Source organism: Balaenoptera acutorostrata, chromosome 7, assembly GCF_949987535.1.
Source record: "Balaenoptera acutorostrata chromosome 7, mBalAcu1.1, whole genome shotgun sequence".
Lineage (NCBI taxonomy): Eukaryota > Metazoa > Chordata > Mammalia > Artiodactyla > Balaenopteridae > Balaenoptera > Balaenoptera acutorostrata.
The window spans coordinates 43,009,267-43,030,104 of NC_080070.1; the positions used below are offsets into that span (position 1 = coordinate 43,009,267).

At 35.4% G+C, this 20,838-nt stretch overlaps 1 protein-coding gene across 6 annotated transcripts in view; it reads right to left on the minus strand.

Moving 5' to 3' along the window:
- The window catches only part of SEPTIN7 (septin 7), a 114,659-nt gene that overhangs the window by 14,364 nt on the left and 79,457 nt on the right, over window positions 1-20,838 (minus strand). For 3 of the 6 annotated variants that reach the window (XM_057549834.1, XM_057549836.1, XM_057549839.1), the window contains 5 exons: window positions 18,014-18,106; window positions 17,010-17,106; window positions 15,537-15,588; window positions 11,051-11,176; window positions 951-971 (listed from right to left, as the gene is read on the minus strand). In XM_057549834.1, coding sequence (XP_057405817.1) covers window positions 951-971; window positions 11,051-11,176; window positions 15,537-15,588; window positions 17,010-17,106; window positions 18,014-18,106 — 389 coding nt within the window. The remainder of the gene's footprint in view (window positions 1-950; window positions 972-11,050; window positions 11,177-15,536; window positions 15,589-17,009; window positions 17,107-18,013; window positions 18,107-20,838) is intronic. The other 3 variants (XM_057549835.1, XM_057549838.1, XM_057549840.1) reach the window with 2 other exon arrangements.

The following is a 20,838-nucleotide window of genomic DNA, read 5'->3' on the forward strand; positions in this document are numbered from 1 at the left end:
TTAGTGTAAGTTAGAACAAAACGTTACTTAACTAAAGGATATTCCTTCACCAAGAGAAAACTTACAAACCTTCAGTATGTCTTAACAATTAAACAATTAATCAGAAGTTCTGAAAATGAAAATAAACCAAACATTAACTTAGAAGAAGAATCAACATTCAAAAAGTGAGGTAAACTGAAATAAATTTTAAAGTGTAAATATCATTATTTCATTAAAAGCCAATAAGGCCCTTCATATTAATATATTTCTCATCTTTATGGCAGGTGTTTTTAATATAGGGGCCTCGGATCTCTTGGGCAGAGTGTCAATGAATGCCCTGAAATGACATACCAAATAAATGTGTGTTTGTGTTGTGTATTCATGCAAGCATTATTCCAGTGAGAGGGTTCAAAGCTTTTGTTTGATTTCTGTAAAACTCATTTCTGCCACTCCCCAAAGCATTTTTAGGCTCTAGAAAAAAAATACTCTAATAACGATTTATGAATTGGCAGTCTTAAATAACTGAAACTGTATGTTTAAGCAACTTAGATTATCCAACAATACTGCTGCAATTTGAAAACAAATAAATATATTGTAAACAAATTATAAAAAACTAGAAATTAAAAAAATAAATTAGAATTCACACAGAATTGAGATTTTAAATATATACTCTTACTTATAATAACCTATCTATAAAATGCTCATTTAATTTCATCCTTGGGAGGAATAAGGCAATCCATATAAATGTAAAGAATCTGCAGTATAATTTGCACATGAAAAGGCTACCACCTTACCAAGAGTAAACACTGTCATCTAGATTATTATTTAAATAACTCTTGGGGGAAAATAGAAGACTGCAGAGAAACATGCTATGATGTTTTGAAATTTGCTTTTAAATTCAAAATTTAAATATTAAAAATCTTCACATACTAAAACTGCTTATGTCTTTGGAAAAACAAATAACCACTTACATGCCTTCAACTGTGTCATATCTAAAAGAACAAAAAATACAGAGACTTAGCACACTTAAAGTAAACCACACTGAAAGTAGCAACTAAAGGCAAATCCACAGATTTCACAATATAAGTATGTGCCCTAAAACAAAAGTTTATGGTCAAATTTGTTAAAGCTAGTTAATTTCTTTTCCAAATTCTGTCAGTAATCCCTATACCAAATAATTATGAAAATAAATAGGCTGTGCGATTATCTTCTGACAGTCTGCTCAAATTTCTAAACTTATTTAAATATGTATACTTTCAAAGAAATTTGCAATATTTCACATTTGAGATACTTCAAGCTTTTCAGCCTTGTAAAAATACTTGACTCCTTAACCAAATGAAGTGATACTCCAGTATTATAAGAAAATGGTTACATGTATCTAAAATGAATTTTTGGAAGCCTCTCACCAGTCAAAATGATGTTTCAAATCTAATTTTTAAATTAATTAGCACCCCAATTCTAGTCATTTTTATTAAAGTGATATTTAGAAAACTGTAACACAAAATTATGCTTATAATGTAGAAAATACAGGAAAAAGGATCACTTTTTAAAAAATTAATTCTATTTTTTATACAGCAGGTTCTTATTAGTTATCTATTTTATACATATTAGTGTATATATGTCAATCCCAACCTCCCAATTCATCCCACCACCACCCCCCTGGTGTCCATACGCTTGTTCTCTACATCTGTGTCTCTATTTCTGCCCTGCAAACTGGTTCATGTGCACCATTTTTCTAGGTTCCACATATATGCATTAATATATGATATTTGTTTTCCTCTTTCTGACTTACTTCACCCTGTACGACAGTCTCTAGATCCATTCACGTCTCTACAAATGACACAATTTCATTCCTTTTTATGGCTGAGTAATATTCCATCGTATATTTGTACCACATCTTCTTTATCCATTGGTCTGTCGATGGGAATTTAGGTTGTTTCCATGACCTGGCTACTGTAAATAGTGCTGCAATGAACTGGGGTGCATGTGTCTTTTTGAATTATGGTTTTCTCTGGGTATATGCCCAGTAGTGGGATTGCTGGGTCATATGGTAATTTTATTTTTAGTTTCTTAAGGAACCTCCATACTGTTCTACATAGTGACTGTATCAAGTTACATTCCCACCAACAGTGCAAGAGGGTTCCCTTTTCTCCACACCCTCTCCAGCATTTGTTGTTTGTAGATTTTCTGATGATGCCCATTCTAACTGGTGTGAGGTGATACCTCACTGTAGTTCTGATTTGCATTTCTCTAATAATTAGTGATGTTGAGCAGCTTTTCGTGTGCTTCTTGGCCATCTGAATGTCTTCTTTGGAGAAATGTCTATTTAGGTCTTCTGCCTATTTTTGGATTGGGTTTTTTTTTTATATTGAGCTGCATGAGTTGTTTATATATTTTGGAGATTAATCCTTTGTCTGTTGATTCGTTTGCAAATATTTTCTCCCATTCTGAGGGTTGTCTTTTTGTCTTGTTTGTAGTTTCCTTTGCTTTGCAAATGCTTTTTTATTAGGTCCCATTTGTTTATTTTTGTTTTTATTTCCATTACTCTAGGAGGTGGATCAAAAAAGATCTTGCTGTGATTTATGTCAAGGAGTGTTCTTCCTATGTTTTCCTCTAAGAGTTTTAGTGTCCAGTCTTACATTTAGGTCTCTAATCCATTTTGAGTTTATTTTTGTGTATGGTGTTAGGGAGTGTTCTACTTTCATTCTTTTACATGTAGCTGTCCAGTTTTCCCAGCACCACTTATTGAAGAGACTGTCTTTTCTACATTGTATATCCTTGCCTCCTTTGTCATAGATTAGTTGACCATAGGTGCGTGGGTTTATCTCTGGGTTTTCTATCCTGTTCCATTGATCTATATTTCTGTTTTTGTGCCAGCACCATATTGTCTTGATTACTGTAGCTTTGTAGTATAGTCTGAAGTCAGGGAGTCTGATTCCTCCAGCTCTGTTTTTTTTCCCTCAAGATTGCTTTGGCTATTCGGGGTCTTTTGTGTCTCCATACAAATTTTAAGATTTTTTGTTCTAGTTCTGTAAAAAATGCCATTGGTAATTTGATAGGGATTGTACTGAATCTGTAGATTGCTTTGGGTAGTATAGTCATCTTCACAATATTGATTCTTCCAATCTAAGAACATGGTATATCTCTCCATCTGTTTGTGTCATCTTCGATCTCTTTCATCAGTGTCTTATAGTTTTCTGAGTACAGGTCTTTTACCTACTTTTGTAGGTTTATTCCTAGGTATCTTATTCTTTTTGTTGCGATGGTGAATGGAATTGTTTCCTTAATTTCTCTTTCTGATCTTTCGTTGTTAGTGTATAGGAATGCAAGAAATTTCTGTGCATTAATTTTGTATCCTGCAACTTTACCAAATTCATTGATTAGCTCTAGTAGTCTTCTGGTGGCATTTTTAGGATTCTCTATGTATAGTACCATGTCATCTGCAAACAGTGACAGTTTTACTTCTTCTTTTCCAATTTGTATTCCTTTTATTTCTTTTTCTTCTCTGATTTCCATGGCTAGGACTTCCAAAACTACGTTGAATAACAGTGGTGAGAGTGGACATCCTTGTCTTGTTCCTGATCTTAGAGGAAATGCTTTCAGTTTTTCACCATTGAGAATGATGTTTGCTGTGGGTTTGTCGTATATGGCCTTTATTATGTTGAGGTAGGGTCCCTCTCTCCCCACTTTCTGGAGAGTTTTTATCATAAATGGGTGTTGAATTTTGTCAAAGGCTTTTTCTGCATCTATTGAGATGATCATATGGTTTTTCTTCTTCAATTTGTTAATATGGTGTATCACATTGATTGATTTGTGTATATTGAAGAACCCTTGCATCCCTGGGATAAATCCCACTTGATCATGGTGTATGATCCTGGAAAAAGGATCACTTTTTGTCGTCACATTTTTCTTTTCAAATGAAAGGTTTTTTATTAGGTGACTAGAAAAACCATTTAAATTATATCATTACCTGCCTGCTTTTTAATGAAAACTCTTCTTCACACACGTAGATAAGCTAAAGCTTATAAACTTAAACTTGTCAGAGAAATTTAAAGCGACTCAGTCAAAAAAAATGAAAAGACCTGGTAAAAAATTTTTTTTAAAAAAGGCTACAATATAACCTGAACAGCACATTAAATCCCCAAAGATATAACTTAGCTCCTTTTAGGGATCTATTCAAGGGGTGACAGTTCCTGAAAGCCACCAGATGACTTACCCTTTTCATGTGACCAACAATAGAATCACAGCAAGGACCACACTTAAGGCTGACCCAGTAAGGCCCTACTGTGGTTGTCTTACATGACCCACATTTTGAGTGTAATGGAAAGACAACCACATTTCATTTAAATTACGTGTGGTCTTTCCTGAAGAACTCATTAAGCAAGTACATTTACATATTTTTGCTTCAGTGGTGTGGTAGGTCACTATGTATACAGACATGTAGCAATTTTCATACAAAATTTTCCAAAGGAATTTCACTTAAAATAAGAATTTCAAAGAGCAACAAAAATTTCCAAACATTCTGGGAAACAATTGTTACCAGCATTTTATTTTGCCAAGTGAGAGTGTTAAAACTAAACGTAAATAAAACAATACTATCATTATATTTTCATGAAAGGACACACGAACAAGAGTAAAAGATATAACTGAATAAATTATTTTTTTTTGGAAAAACTTGGGACAAATTTCAGAAAATTGTCTTTATATCTCTTTAGAGCAATGAAAACTTTGTCATGTACCAAAAGAGTTCTGAGGATTAGCCTTTAGAAACCTGTGTTTTCAGTCATTAATAGGAATTCAGTTATCCATAGAGTTTTCCCAAGACTACAGATGGAGAAGGCTGTAGAAAACAAAAATAAAATTAATATACAGGAAAGAGGTAACTCCAACTTGACCACCTCAATAAAGCAGAACAGATATAGAAATAAAGTGAGTCACACAAGTTTTTTGGCTTCTCAGGGCATATAGAAGTTATGTTTACACTACACTGTAGTCTATTAGATGTGCAGCAGCATTATGTCTTAGAAAACAATGTATAGACCTTAATTTAAAAATATGTTATTGCTGAAGAATGCTAACCGTCATCTAGCCTTAAGTGAGTCATAGTAGGAACATCAAAGATCACTGATTACAGATCAACATAACAAATATAATAATAATAAAGTTTAAAACAGCAGTCCCCAACCTTTTCGGCACCAGGGACCGGTTTTGTGGAAGACAGTTTTTCCACAGACTTGGTGGTGGTTGGGGGGGTTGTTCAGGTGGTAATGCGAGCAATGGGGAGCGATGGGGAGCAGCAGATGAAGCTTCGCTTGCCCGCTGCTCACCTCCTGCTGTGCGGCCTAGTTCCTAACAGGCCATGGACCAATACCAGTCCACGGCCCGGGGGTTGGTGAACCCTGGTTTAAAACATTGCGAGAATTACCAATGTAACACAGAGACATGAAGAAAGCAAATGCCGGTGGGAAAATGGCAAAGACAGATTTGCTTGATGCAGTATGCCACAAACCTTCAATTTGTAAAAAACACATTATCTGCGAAGTGTAATACAGCAAAGTGCAATAAAACAAGGTATGCCTGTAAAAGATGTAAGGAAGACCACGAAGGAAGAAGCAAGTAGAACTTTAAAAAAGCATGTTGAACAAAAAAGGATACCCCTCCCCTTATTGGGGATTACTTTAAGAGATCTGCAGTCTTGACATGGTTAATTCTCCACTTTCCTTTACAATTTTGTTGAATCTCTTTTAATTTGGAACCTGACCTCCCTTTCTGTTACTTCTAACCATCCTCCACCCTCCGGACAGGGGTGGGCAAGATATACTCTCCCTGAGGAAAACAGATGACTTGATATTTTCTTTGCCAGACACAAGTAATACCTGAACAGCTGCTAAGAATAGAGCTCACTTTTCCAGACTCCAGCCTTGAGACAAATCAGTATTTGATGAGACAAGCTCAGCTATGTTTCAGATTTTAACCATATAATCTAAATCTTGGGTTTTGTCCCCAGCTTTACTGAGATATAATTGACATATAATATTGTCTCAGTTTAAGGTATACAATGTGATGTCGAGGACCACTAACATAACAGAAAGGCACATTTTCAAACATATAAACCAAATACCAAATATTTTTATTTTTAACCCATGGTTCAGTACACTCTACAGTCCATCCAAAACTGGCTCCGAAAATTAAATATAAGATAAATTAATCTACTTTATGCTTAACATTAAAAAAAATTAACTTATATACTAAAACCAAGTGTAATTAGCACTCTATGGAGCATACACTGCCAGACAAAGGTTAATGTAACTATAAATATCAAATAGATGTATATCTGTATATGTATGTATATGTCTATATATTGTATAAGAACAATTAAAAAACACAGGTCTGGGCTTCCCTGGTGGCACAGAGGTTAAGAATCTGCCTGCCGGGCTTCCCTGATGGCGCAGTGGTTGAGAATCTGCCTGCCAATGCAGGGGACATGGGTTCGAGCCCTGGTCTGGGAAGATCCCACATGCCGCGGAGCAACTAGGCCCGTGAGCCACAACTACTGAGCCTGCGCGTCTGGAGCCTGTGCTTCGCAACAAGAGAGGCCACGATAGTGAGAGGCCCGCGCACCGCGATGAAGAGTGGCCCCCGCTTGCCGCAACTAGAGAAAGCCCTAGCACAGAAACAAAGACCCAACATAGCAACCAATCAATCAATAAAAAAAATAAATAAATCTTAAAAGCAGAAACCTACCGTTAAAAAAAAAAAAAAAAGAAGAATCTGCCTGCCAATGCAGGGGACAAGGGTTCGAGCCCTGGTCCAGGAAGATGCCACATGCCATGGAGCAACTAAGCCCGTGTGCCACAACTACTGAGCCCACATGCCACAACTACTGAAGCCCGCGTGCCTACAGCCCGTGCTCCGCAACAAGAGAAGCCACCGCAATGAGAAGTCCACACATACCGCAACGAAGAGTAGCCCCCACTCGCCGCAACTAGAGAAGGCCTGTGCCCAGCAATGAAGACCCAACGCAGCCAAAAATAATAAATAAATTTAAAAAAAAAAAAGGAAACACAGGTCCATCAGCAATCAGGTGAATAAATGACCTTATTCTCAAGTTTATTTCTTTCTCAAATTCCCTGCAGATGCTGTTTAGAGACCATACGAAGTAATAAAGAAAGTGATAAAATGACCACTTTTTTTTTTTTAAAGGATCAAAGTTCAGTGGTCTTCAAACTGAGATCTCTATTTATATGAAGAGAGTTACTTGAGTCTGTGCAGTTTTTTTTTTTTAATTTATTGTATTTATTTATTTATGGCTGTGTTGGGTCCTCGTTTCTGTGTGAGGGCTTTCTCTAGTTGTGGCAAGTGGGGGCTACTCTTCATTGCGGTGCGCAGGCCTCTCACCACCGCGGCTTCACTTGTTGCGGAGCACAGGCTCCAGACGCGCAGGCTCAGTAACTGTGGCTCACGGGCCTAGTTGCTCCGCGGCATGTGGGATCTTCCCAGACCGGGGCTCGAACCCGTGTCCCCTGCATTGGCAGGCAGACTCTCAACCACTGCGCCACCAGGGAAGCCCAAGTCTGTGCAGTTTTAAGAGAATCAATTTCCAGATCCTCAACTTCCATACAAAGTTTTGCCTAAAGTGATCTACCTGAAAATTTCCAAGTTAACAGACAGTCTGTTTCTCACATTACAAAAGAAAGACCTACTCCTTCTTACCTGACCCTTACTAAGGTACACTGTACCTGAAGGTATGAAAACCTCCAGGTGACAAGAGAGAAGTCTCTTTCAATGATTAATCAAACACTATAACATAAACCTGTAAGAGTGTATCTCCAAGTATTAAACATGTTTCTATTAAGGGCATGGTGTGGTGTTAGGTGTTAGAAACGTGGTATTTGGGTCCCTGTCAGGATGCTCTGAATTAAGATATATAGCAAAGGGAGGTGGCTGGAGAACTGGCAATTTCTGTTTAATGACTCTACCTTTTCCACTCTGAGCTCCCTGAAACCTCAATCTCTCCGTGCCACCATTATCAAAGGATGCATTGCTAGGGAGAAAAAAGTCCCATGGGAGCAATACAAATAGAACATCAATAAGAAGCCCAGACTCACATTTGCTTACTTTACGTATTTAAATATTAGCCATTCTTTTCAGTTATCTGAGGATGGGTCCATAGCTATAAAGAAAGGCACCTTACATTGGCTAAAGCACCATAAATTGCTGGTACCGATTTTTTTTTCCCCCCAAAATTCAACTGGAATGAACAGCTAACATTTTCAAGACAATATTAGATACAATCAAAGGATAAAAATTCCAAGTGACTTCTTTCAGATTCAGTATGTATCATTCAATAAAGTAGTAAAAACCTAATTTAACAAATCATATATCAATACCTGTTCTAATTACAACCATTCCCCAGTTGGTTCAATCTTCAAAAATATTTATTTTTCTATTACTTAAAGTAAAATTAAATAATATACTAACTCCTGGGGCAATCTGCTTTTTAGCAGTACAAACTTTTTTATTATTTTCATAGGCAAAGTTTAGACATGATTCATCTCATTAAGAAATACATTTCCAATAGAATCCTACTTTTCATGTTTTCACCTGGGTTATAGTTTAACTCAAGTAATCCACACTAGAATTCTGTATATGCAGAAGAATTTTTAACAACACTATAAGGTTCACTATTTTTCTCTGAATTACCTTACCTGCATCCAACAGTAAAAAATATCCCAATAGCACTATTTTAAAAGCCTTAAATTCAAACTATGGAAAAAAAAATTCCTTATTTCTAGCACATTAACAAATGTTTAAAAGAAAAAAATCAAACATTAAGTGTATACACTTAATGTATGCATTTAATGAAAGATATGTACTGACAGTACATTTTGCTCTAACATATTATAAAATTACCAGTGGCTTTAACTGTGTATGTTTTTCTTTTAAACAGTTAAAAAGTCCATAAACTAGTGAAATGCATTTAAAATGGATTCAATTTTATGAACAGTATTCACTATGATGGATCTTTATATTTCTGTGCTAAATAATAGTTGTTTGATACAAATTCTGCTAAAAAGAAATAGATTAAAAACGTTGCCTTTTTTCATGCACTGAACCTTACCTCAAGTAGAATCTTGTATTTTAAATATTTAAAAAATCAATTTTTAAAATAGCAGTAGTAAATTCCTAGAAGTCAGTGTTTTGCAAAGCATGCGTTACTCATCACCTATATCGAAACCATCAAGGGTTAAAAAAAAAAAAAGGACGGGGGGGCGTGGATTCCCTGGCGGTCCAGTGGTTAGGACTCCACACTTCCACTGCAGGGGGCATGGGTTCAATCCCTGGCTGAGGAACTAAGATCCCATGTGCTGTGCGGCATGGCCAAAAAAAAAACCCCAAAAAACAAAAAATCATCTAGGGTGCTCATTAAAAATACAAACTCTCAGGCCCATCCCACATGTACTGAATCAGAATCTCTTGCTAATGACTGAGTCTAGAAATTTACCTTTTTACCAATTACTCTGGGACTTCCCTGGTGGCACAGTGGTTAAGAATCCGCCTGCCAACGCAGGGGACTCAGGTTCAAGCCCTGGTCCGGGAAGATCTCACATGCCGTGCAGCAACTAAGCCCGTGCACCACAACTACTGAGCCTGCGCTCTAGAGCCCGCGCGCCACAACTACTGAGCCTGCACTAGAGAGCCCATGCTCCACAATGAGAAGCCCACCCACTGCAACGAAGAGCAGCCCCCACTCTCTGCAACTAGAGAAAGTCAGAGTGCAGCAACGAAGACCCAACGCAGCCAAAAATAAATAAATAAATTTAAAAAAAAAAAAAAGCAATTGCTCTCGGGAGATCTCTAAAGCCAGAAAATCTAGAAACTGATCAATAAAGTTCCTCAAATAAGCACGCTAATGATAGTGTAAGAAGAAATTAAAAATTAAGAAAGAGATTAGGGGCTATAACCCAAACATCATGAAGAAAATAAACACAGAGTTAGGTCCAAGATCAGTTTTAAAAGAGAACTGCTTGTGACTCTGTCAATGATTATTAATGCTTTGTGCACTTTCTTATGGAATTTAGGGCCACTGTGGAGACATAACTAAAAAAGCAAAAAGGCACATTTTTCTCTTCCATTGTAAGGAATGCTGACCACTATAACACAGTATTGCTACTTTGAGAACTTGCTTCCCTTATTATTTATTATGCAGAAGATCCTTCAGGATTATCCTCTAATAGTATCAATACATAACACCTGGCTAAAAATGTGCATACATTGTTAAAATGGTTTTTGTAATACCTACAGTCTTCAACAACCCCAAATAAAGGAAAAACAGGGCACAGACATGGTTACCAAGTCTATACCAGCTAACTCACCAGCCTCCTCACACATCTCTTTTCCCTACACCATCATAAAACCACATCTTGAAGATACTAGCTCGGGTGGGTGAAGCTATACACTCAGGAGTCACTCACACCACTCTAACAACCAACAGAAGAAATCCAAACTCCAGCTAATTTACTCCCTGGAAATACACAATAGGAATAGAAAAGGTAACCAAGACTACAATAATTAAATGTTCCTTTTGTTTGGTCCTGTCCCTTATTTCTATGTAATCTTCTAGTAAATACTCTGCTTCCAAAATGGTTTATTTTAAAAAGACATAATAAAAGGTAGAAGCTCTATGTTTAGTCTCCTTAAAGAGACTATGGGATGTTTATCTTAAGAGTAAAATGGGTTTAAGGGTTACTTGGTAGAAACTGTTCTCTTCCCTAAAAAAAAAAAATGCTGAAGGAGCTATTTGATTTCTAATTGGGGATCTATTAAATGTGTTACGTAGATTATTAAGATGATGGCAAAGACCAGAAGAAAATGCATGGCTCTTTCACTTAAGGAACAAGGTTATAAAACTACACTTCCTCCAACAAAGCTTGACAATATAAATTTGGCTCTTGTACCTAAAGAACATTATCCCAATTTTCTATTGAGTAGCCAAGAGGAATGTGATGAAACAATACGATTATTTACTACATAAATAATACCTTTTCTGGAGGAAACAATGTATACTTACTTAGTAAGCTGCCCTTTATTCTTGTTATTATCAACTCCATTATAAGTCACAGCTGCCAGTTTTCTGCTCCGGTAGTTCTCATAGTGTACATTATTAGTGACATCTTTCAAGTCCTGCATGTGTGTTCTGTCATAAATAAATGAACATCAAGAGTTTGTTTCTATTAAGAAAGCTTTGGTGTAAATTCAAAATTTTAGCAGAACAAAAATTTCAGACTTAAAATGAGCAAAAGACTATTCTTAAGGAAGATGGCATTCATCTGTCTTCATTCACATGTAAGGCAGAGTAAGACACAATGAGCTAACTTGACACCAATGGAAAATTAGGTTCCAAATGAAAGTTTAGGAGCATAAATCTTCTCAAAGCAGTTACTAAAGAATGACATTTCTAGAGAAGAGTATTTACCTTTTTAGTATATATCTTATTTTACTAGAGAAGGAAAAGTAGATTAGCTCCTACTAAAGTTCACAAATCAAAAGAAATTGCTTTCCTTTTAGCAATATTATTAATATTTGAGTCTTTATTCAGGTAATACATAGGGACACTTTAGATCACATATCAAGTTGGATGCAAACGGGAGAATTTTAATTTTGAGCAAATTTCTGTTTATTCAAATTGTCCAGTAAATGCGGTATTTTGGTTAAATGAATGTCTTCTCATACATAAAGTCAATCCATAGGAGACAACTATACAATACATGAGACATTTCATCATTCCTTAATGTTTCAAGATGCTAAAAGATTCCCTGAGCTGCTCTACAGTATCCTTTACCAATGCAGCAGTGTTTTTGGATATACGTGGTGTGGGAGTACTCTGTATCATTTGATCTTCCTTTTTCTCATCATCCATTCCTGCACCTGCAATCCCCCATCTTTCATCTCCACCACTTTACCAAAATCCCCTTATGGGAGACAAACATAAAGGTGTTACTCTGTATATTCTTCCTGATATCCAGGAAACAGTTACTACTACTTTCCCTTTTGTAAACAGAATGTGATGTTCATTACTCTGATTCACCTAGTATTGGACATTTCCATGCAGTTTTCTGATAGTTTAACTCCTCCTATTTCTAAGACTGGGTTTTCCACAAGCCTCATCTCCCTTTATACTCTCTCCCTTGATGAATATATCCTCTCTATGGCCACTAGAGTTACACCTAAAGCTCTATCCTTCTGTACTTCAGTCAAGTCAGACAGTTCCTTACTCCTAGCGTATCCAATGACTGGGACTGAATAGCTCATGTTAATTTGTCACTGACTCTCAAACTTCAGAATTCTACTGCTTTGGGAGCTCTCTTTGCAGTCTCGAAGTCAAACCACTCTAACCCAGAACAACTTTCTCCTTGGCTGTCAGTCATTTTTTTGGTACCAGTATATGTTATAGGTGACACCACATAACGTTTTCAACTATATTGTAAACACCCCCTTTTACAAAAAACATGCCATCACCTTTTGTGCTCTTGCCACAGATGGCACATAATGGGCCCTTTAAAAAGAACTGATTTGAAGCTGAGTTATGATAAACACTGTTGACTTTCTAGAATTACTGTTACCAGTTTCTCTAAGCAGAGAATAATAACTGTGCCAATATGAAACAATCTTCTTGTAATTTTTAAATATTATATATTATCTCATCAATGAATCACTGAAAAATAACTAAAGGACCTGAGGTAAAGTACTTTAGTAGCTGAAATACAAGATGTATAAAATAAAAATAAGGTGGACTTATTAACTAGTTGTTAAACTATTTTTGTTAATGTCATCAACATTTTAGATAGTGAAATATTTTTCCCTTTCACTAAAATAACTTTCTTTATGATTACCTGCTTCTGGTATTTTTCAGGATATAAAAGTCTCTATTTGCACTTACTTAAATATTTTACTTTATCCTTTTAAAAATCAACCCGTTCCTCCACTCTGAAAATAATTAATTAGTAATATAGTTTTCTCCACAGTTTCCAGAATTTATTAATCTTTTCCACTTCCTATTGCTGATAACAAAGCACTCTCTTCTCTCCTTTTGTTTTCCTTCTCTATTTGATTTCTGCACTGTCCACTGCCACACCCTGAAACTATTTTTATCAAGTTTTCCTCTTTCCATTGTCTCCTTGGTTTGCCTGTAACAGCTAGTTCTCTTAATTAGCAAAGTGACACAGCTTTGAACTTGAATCTTTCTTAGAAGCAACCACTACTCCTAAATTTAACCTGCAGGATTTCAATTACTTGGAACTTAACAGACATATGGAACACTGGCATTGATATTTCCTTCATGTATTTATTAAACATCCACTAGGTGCCTTTATCATAAAGACATGAGCTACATAATACATACATCTTTCTCATCTCTCCTCCGAACTTAAAAGGAAAAGCAATAAAGTAAAATATTCCTAAGCTTACCATTTTCAAAGCATACTTATCAAGGATGTTTTACACGTCTCAAAGACTATAAATGAAAAATTGTGTTAAGAAGCCAAATGAACATCTAGCTTAAGTGAACATTTATGCCTTAGGAAAGAAAAACAAGTGTGCTAAATCAAATTTAACAAATAAATGAATTTTTTATTAAGCAAAATTGCCTAATCATCTACCTCAAGGAGCTGAAGCCAATATCTTCATCCTACTTGTTAAAAATGTTAAGTAGGACCACTCCCAATCCCACAAATAAACATTTAAGGACTGTATTTATCCTAATCCATCTTAAGGCATCTATTTCCATGAATCTCTTCCTATCTGACCCACTCCATGATAACATGCCACTTACCACTTACTCTGAGTTTCTTTAATACATGTAAGCAACCTCATCACAGCACACATCTACTTATATATTACATAATTTTAGAATTTTTTATATATTCATACATGTATGATTGTCCTGTTGCCTGCCTGTACTAAATCTTCCTGCAGGAATGGTCCTTCCTGCTTATAATGCTTCCATACTAGTGAGTCCCACTCACCAGATGTCACTGTGTACCTTCAAATGTTCAAAGTCTAGCTTCTGACTCAGTAACTAGCCTTCCTTTCTATAGTATTTTAGGTATATAGGCAATTATTGATTGCATATTTAAAAAACACATAAGACAAAGTTATAGAATATCATTGTGTCAGGCACTAGGCAAGAAGCATAGATTTAAAATTGAGGAAAAGAATAAAATCAGAGGGAATGTACTGGCAATTAATACTTATGAAACATTCCTTACATATACAATGTCATAAGAGATTATTAGTTCTTCTGAAGTCACATCTTAAAAATGGAAGTGAAAGGAAAGAGTTCGTAACAGAACCTGAAGTGTTGTATTCTCAAAACCAAGAGATGACCACCCTTTCATATGCATTTGCTCTTCTCCCACTGTGTGAGGCATGGCAACCCCAATGGCTGAATTAACTCCGTCATCCACTTTCTACCAAAACACCTTGTCATGAGCTCTTTTGAGAAAAACCAATTACATGGCAATCTCTTTGATTTCAAAATTCACTTTCACCGCTTGTATATTTCTTGAGGTAGCAGTTTGACTCATATTTTCCCCCATTTTTAAGAATGATCTTATTCTTGTTCCATGATTTCCAATTATCATCAATATGCATGTTACTACTTCAACATAGCTAAAGAGATTCCTGTGTTTTGGGAAAGTGGATAGTATGAAAATGAATAGACACCAACTTAATTTAAGATGGCCATCCAAAACTGGAGGTTGAAGAGAATAGTACATAGTGAGGGTCTGGAGAAGCAAGCAAGATGAGAGAGGAGAGAAGTAGCAAAAGGGTATGAAATGGCATGAGAAAGGGATTTATCTCAGCATGAAAACACTGAGGTTCATTTTGATCCCCTTTCTGTTCCTTTCGCACTTATGTCTCTGGTTCTTTTCAACTTTTTCTTCAGGATTTCCTCTCTGCTATTGATTTTCTAATTCAGGTCCTGGTCCTCTAATCAGAAAAACCTCAATGTCCTGTTCTCACATGCTTTCCTTCTCTTTCATCAGGTGCACAAGTTACAATTTAGGAGTAATGTTTTCCCTCCTGGGAGGAAGATCAGTTTTGTTCACAGTGTTCCAGTAACAAAAACGCTCCACTCACCAGCTACCAAGCTATGTATTTTTAAATATTCAAAGTCAAGTTTTTGACCCAAAACTTAGCCTTCCCTTCCACAGTTTTCACATTAAAGAAGAGCAAAAGCCTGTTCCTTTCCACTTTCCATAGCTCTTTCAGTATTAAACCTTAACACAAAGTATAATGATCAAGAGACCCATTTTCCTATATATTCCTAGCCACACAGCCTATTTTGTATTTTTGCTCTTGACTTCAAAACCTTGGCAAAATAACCCAAGCTGTCTCCATGCAGTGCTTACTGCAGTACTTACTTCAGTGCGAGAATTAAGATACCACTTTAAATTAGCTAAATTTATAGAAGACAAAAAGTTAAATCTGTCTAACTCTAATTTTATTTAGGGAAAGAAAAAATTTATGTTATTTTCATCATTACTCACACTTACCTTATCAACATATTTCTTAGAATTGTAAAATCACAATGTTCACCATTTTCAACTATAAAAAAAAAAATAGATCACATACATTATTTCCACTAAACCCAGTCTTTTCAAAGGAAACTGGGTGTTAACAACGAGAGAATATGCAAAATAGCTTAGATCAATTTTTCATTAAGATTTAACACTGTAACATAGTACTTAATTTAAGGGCACATCAGACGACTGTACTATATTACTTTATTGTAGTTTAATCCTCAATGATAAAATATAAACCTAACAAATGAGCTCTCCAAAAGCAAACAATTTTGACATTTTGAAAGAGGACATCATGTATTTCTCTTTATTGGCTGAAAATATATTTATTCCATAATAAAATGCATTTAAAAAGTTCAGTGTTTGGGGTGAGCAGGGGATCACTTTAGAAAAACCTCCCTAAGGTAACCAAAATGAAAACTTGAGCCAAGAACATTAAGGTTCTTTATTTTTTAAAAACGTATCACTAAAAGAACACTCTTTGGTGGGGGAGGTACCTAAAACTAAAGATACAAAGCAATTTCTTCTGTGCGTATTTCTAAGGGCTGTACTAGTTCTAAAGCCTCAGCTCAGCAACTGAAGGTTACATGGCAATGACAGAGCTGGGAATGAGCAGAGTATCACTGGTCGGGAAAGTCACTGATAACAGCAGTAACTTGGAAAATATTCTAAAAATTACAGAATTTTTCAAAGTAATACCAACAAATAGAACAATCATGACTCAAATCTTGATTCCAAATTACTATAACACAGAAGATTAAATATTAGTAAAACCAGTATAATAAACACAAATTTGGGGAAACATGTCTATTGCCAAGAAGGTTTGTTGAGAATTGATGCTATAACTAAGATTTTATTGTTGTTTAACACTCCTTAAAATTTAGTAGAGGATCTCTTAATAATGAAATTTTTTTGCTCTAAAGATGTGATGCCAAAAAAGGTGACTTCTGTCCTGAGGAAAAGAAACTGTGAATGTTTTAATTGAGTTTCTGACAGTTGTTCTCATGCTTGAGGGTCCCAGGCATGGGCTCAGATAAAAAGTGACAGGCCTTTTCTCCAAAATTGTTCTCAATTTCAGAAGGTTTATTAGATCCCTTGGAAGCAATCTTTGGTCCCCACGTAAAGAACTCCTGCATTATAAGAGTTTTCAAACAAAAAAACAGGAATAGACTTAATGGTGAGGCAGAGGTGGGAGGGTGGGTACTGACAAGTGGCTTCTAAAGTACTACACCTTTAAGATTTAACACATACTTGCCTGACTTAGTAGGACACAAGGTCTGAGAAACTTGAGGAAATGAGACTCAATGAAATTGAATTCAGAACTATCTTTGAAAATCTAGACTATATCAATGCAGTATGCATATCATACTACTTACTATAAATACAAATATTTTTAATCACATTTGTGAGATCTTATAGAAAGCCATTCACTGAAGAAAACCTTACCTTCAGCAACACCCCAAGGATACTGCCTTCCTCTGACCCTTTTGCCATTAACTTCAATGATAGTATTACTACCTACCACAGCAAGAGGTAAACGGTCCTATAAAACAAAGTACTCTTGTTCAAATATATCTCTGTAGTCCTCACAAATTCAAGAATAAAGATGTTACATTACTCAACAGATTAGCAAAAAAAATTATTACCCCGACAGTTTCTGCATTCATTTTTATAGGCCATTCAATTACTATTTAGTAAGATGCCATTATATGGCATTGCCACCAATGTAAACAATAAATAAAATATTTTCACTGAAAACTTAAGAATACTAAAGCATATGCTGATCAAATTATTTGCTAAAACATCATTCCAAAAAGAAGCTGCCCCCTATTGGAAAAATTAAAAAGGATAAAAAATATATTAGCAGTTAGAGGAAAAAAATGAGGCTTGTGGCTAGCTTGCCTACCTGATCACAAACCAACCCTAACAGCCCTGGAGGCAGAGAATGCCATTAATCAGTACATCATTTTTAGGTCCAGGGTACTTAGGAAACCACTATAATTTAAAAATACAAAAAATTATGTCGGTATGGATTTTTGGTTGATTCTTATGAAAGGACAAAAGAAAACATATTTTTGGCTCTTAAAACAAAGATTAAGCATAACAGTGCTTAAGAACAAATCCTTTCCCTTCTTATTACGCCCCCCTTTTCTTTCCCATTACCTGTTTTCGGGGGGGGGGGGAGATTATAAAATATGAAATCAGTTAACTGAAAACCACATGAAGACAAGAATTACGTTATTCATCTCTCTATTCCATATAATGCTTTATGATACATAACAGCCAAACAACAAAGTTAATCATAAAGTTGAATTCAATATTGAATAATCTCTCTATTTATTTTGTAAGTCAACTGTTTAAAAACACTGATATTTTTGGTCTTTCCAGCAGCTATTATAGTATTTTTAAGTCCCTAAAACATTTTAGTATATGTATGGGAATGAACCTACCTTTATCTTTTTAACAAGCTTATTTTCTTCTTCATCATCTGTCTCTGGGAATTCATATATTTTAATTTTATGTTCTTGGATTTCTTTCATTATCTAAAATGAAAGAGAGAGTCAGCAAAAGAGCATCACACATAATTTTAGTACATTAGCCTTATTACTCTTCTTAAATTCCTGAGTCCTCAGTTCCAGTTCCTTTACTGTTTTTCAATGATGCAAAATGTAATCTAAAACCAAAGTACTATGCTAGTCCTTTTTTAACATAAAGTTGATATATAAAGGTACCATTCTCAAAATCCAATTACTTCAGAAGTGTTAAAGTCATACGGTTATAATACCAAAAGAGTTCTAAAAATGATATAAGAACCCAGAAAGAGCTTTCTCTAGCTGATTTCTACTCTAATGGCTTTAGGTCATTTATTTATAATGACTGAGATACTTCCTCTAGATAAACTCTTACCAACTGTTTTATTCATCTGAATCAACAAAGCTTAAACTCACCTAAAATTTTTAGTAGAATTTAGCAAAGGTAAGTAAAATTAAGTATAGCATTGGCTCCAGGAAAAAAAAAGTGCACACTTATCAGAAAATATCCTTGCATGTACATGTGCATACACACAAATCAAGGAGCAACACATATAAGATCAAGCAAGCATACAGGGAGAAAACATGCCCTGGAAATTAAGAAGCTAATGAGTTTATAATAATAATCAATGAGAGTGCAGAAAAAAGAAAGACAACTTATTAATAACATCAGAATGACCTAGTTCAAATTAAATTAACTTGTCCAAAATCACTCTAAATTCTAATAAGAATACAGACATCCAAATAATGTTGAATACCTACCCTATTCAAACTCATAACAAACTGATGGCTAATATACCTATAGCTAGCTCCCTGCCTGTACTGGTAGTTCAGCACTACTCTCACTGCCGGGGTCCCCAGCAGCAGTAAAGGGAACCTAAGCAAAATGTGTGACACAGTTACTAAGGCAGACAGAAGTAAAACTGCCACTGAGAAAAATAGGACCACATATCTTTTACAATTGAGTTATATATGTCTATATACAAAAAAACCCAAGAAGATAAATGATGAGATGTCAAATACATGACTAGAAGAAAAAAGGAACACTAGCAGCTAGCTCTAGGAGCAGTGGTTCTTAGTCAGAGGTTGTATATTAAAATGGCCTGAGTGAGCATCTTCAAAATAATGAATACAAAAGCCCTATCTTAACTTACAGAACAAATTGGTAGAGATATGGTCCAGTAACTCATTTTGAAAAAGTTCTCTAGATGACTCTGATAAACACCCTTGGTTAAAAACGTTTCTAAGTGCTTCCCTGGTGGCGCAGTGGTTAAGAATCCGCCTGCCAATGCAGAGGACACGGGTTTGAGCCCTGGTTCGGGAAGATTCCACATGCCGCGGAGCAACTAAGCCCGTGCGCCGCAACTACTGAGCCTGCGCTCTAGAGCCCACGAGCCACAACTACTGAGCCCGCATGCCCTAGAGCCCGTGCTCTGCAACAAGAGAAGCCACCGCAATGAGAAGCCCGTGCACTGCAACGAAGAGTAGCCCCCGCTTGCCGCAACTAGAGAAAGCCCGTGTGCAGCAACGAAGACCCAACACAGCCAAAAGTAAATAAATAAAACAAATAAATTTATTAAAAAAAAAAAACAAAAAAAACGTTTTTTAGAAGCATAAATGAAGAAAAAGAAAATTGTACAACCCTACAATGTGACCAATCCGGAAGTAGAGATCATTGCTTATTCGTCTTTATCTCTTAGTTCTTAGAACAAATACAAATCAAGGTACATACAAATCAAGACAGAAGAGGAGAAATGTTATTATATGATTAGTAGTTGAACTTAGAAACAGCACATTACAAAATAAAAATGGAGTGAATAAACATAAAATAAAAACATATACTCCTGGTAGAAATACCAGATATATGTAGTAAAAATGATACACTAAAACATTCTCAAAATTTATACAGATTTAACACAATTTCGAAGCAAACTTCCACAGGTTTTTGTTTTTGTAATAGGTTTCAAGTTATTCTAAAATTCATACTGAAAAAGGTGAAGAACCAAAGTACCTTGTTACAAAGGGGACTATAAGGACAATAAGAGATAATTAACTAAGATCTATTTAAAACTATTATGCAACATAGCCGCAGTTTAAAAGACATAAAACTGGCCTAAAATTTAAAAATAGGAAATTGGAATAGGAAAGTGGAATAGGAAAGTATAATAGTTCCAGAAACTAACCCTACATTTCATAAAATGTAATATATAATAAACCAAACACAACAATGAGGGAAAAATAAACCCCTGCTTTAAAGTGTTGAGATTTTCTGGAAAATTAAATTAAATCAAATTAGGTACCACTTTATTCCAAAAAAGTTTTAAAAATAAAAATGACAAACAATGCTGGCAAGACATTGGAACAAATATACCCGTTATAAAACGAATTTGATTGTTTTATTGGGAAAGCACCATGACAAAATGGGTAGGTGGGGGAGGGAGATAAAATAATCATACCCTTTCAAAAAGAAATCCTATTCCTGGGAATTCAGTCTAGGAAAGTAATTCTAAAGGGTGTGGGAGGGGTGCTGGTGGAAGCTATATGGAAACATCTAAAATAGCCTATTTAAATTGAAAGGATAAGGGCATATGATAATACTTATGGGCTCCTAGGAGAAAACTAAAGCAGAAGACTATTTTCAAGAGTTATTTTTAATACAGTGTAAACAACCATATAGTAAAGTAGCAAGAGGAATACACTGTAACACATTATACTGAAAATACGAAAAACTGCAAATTACATGA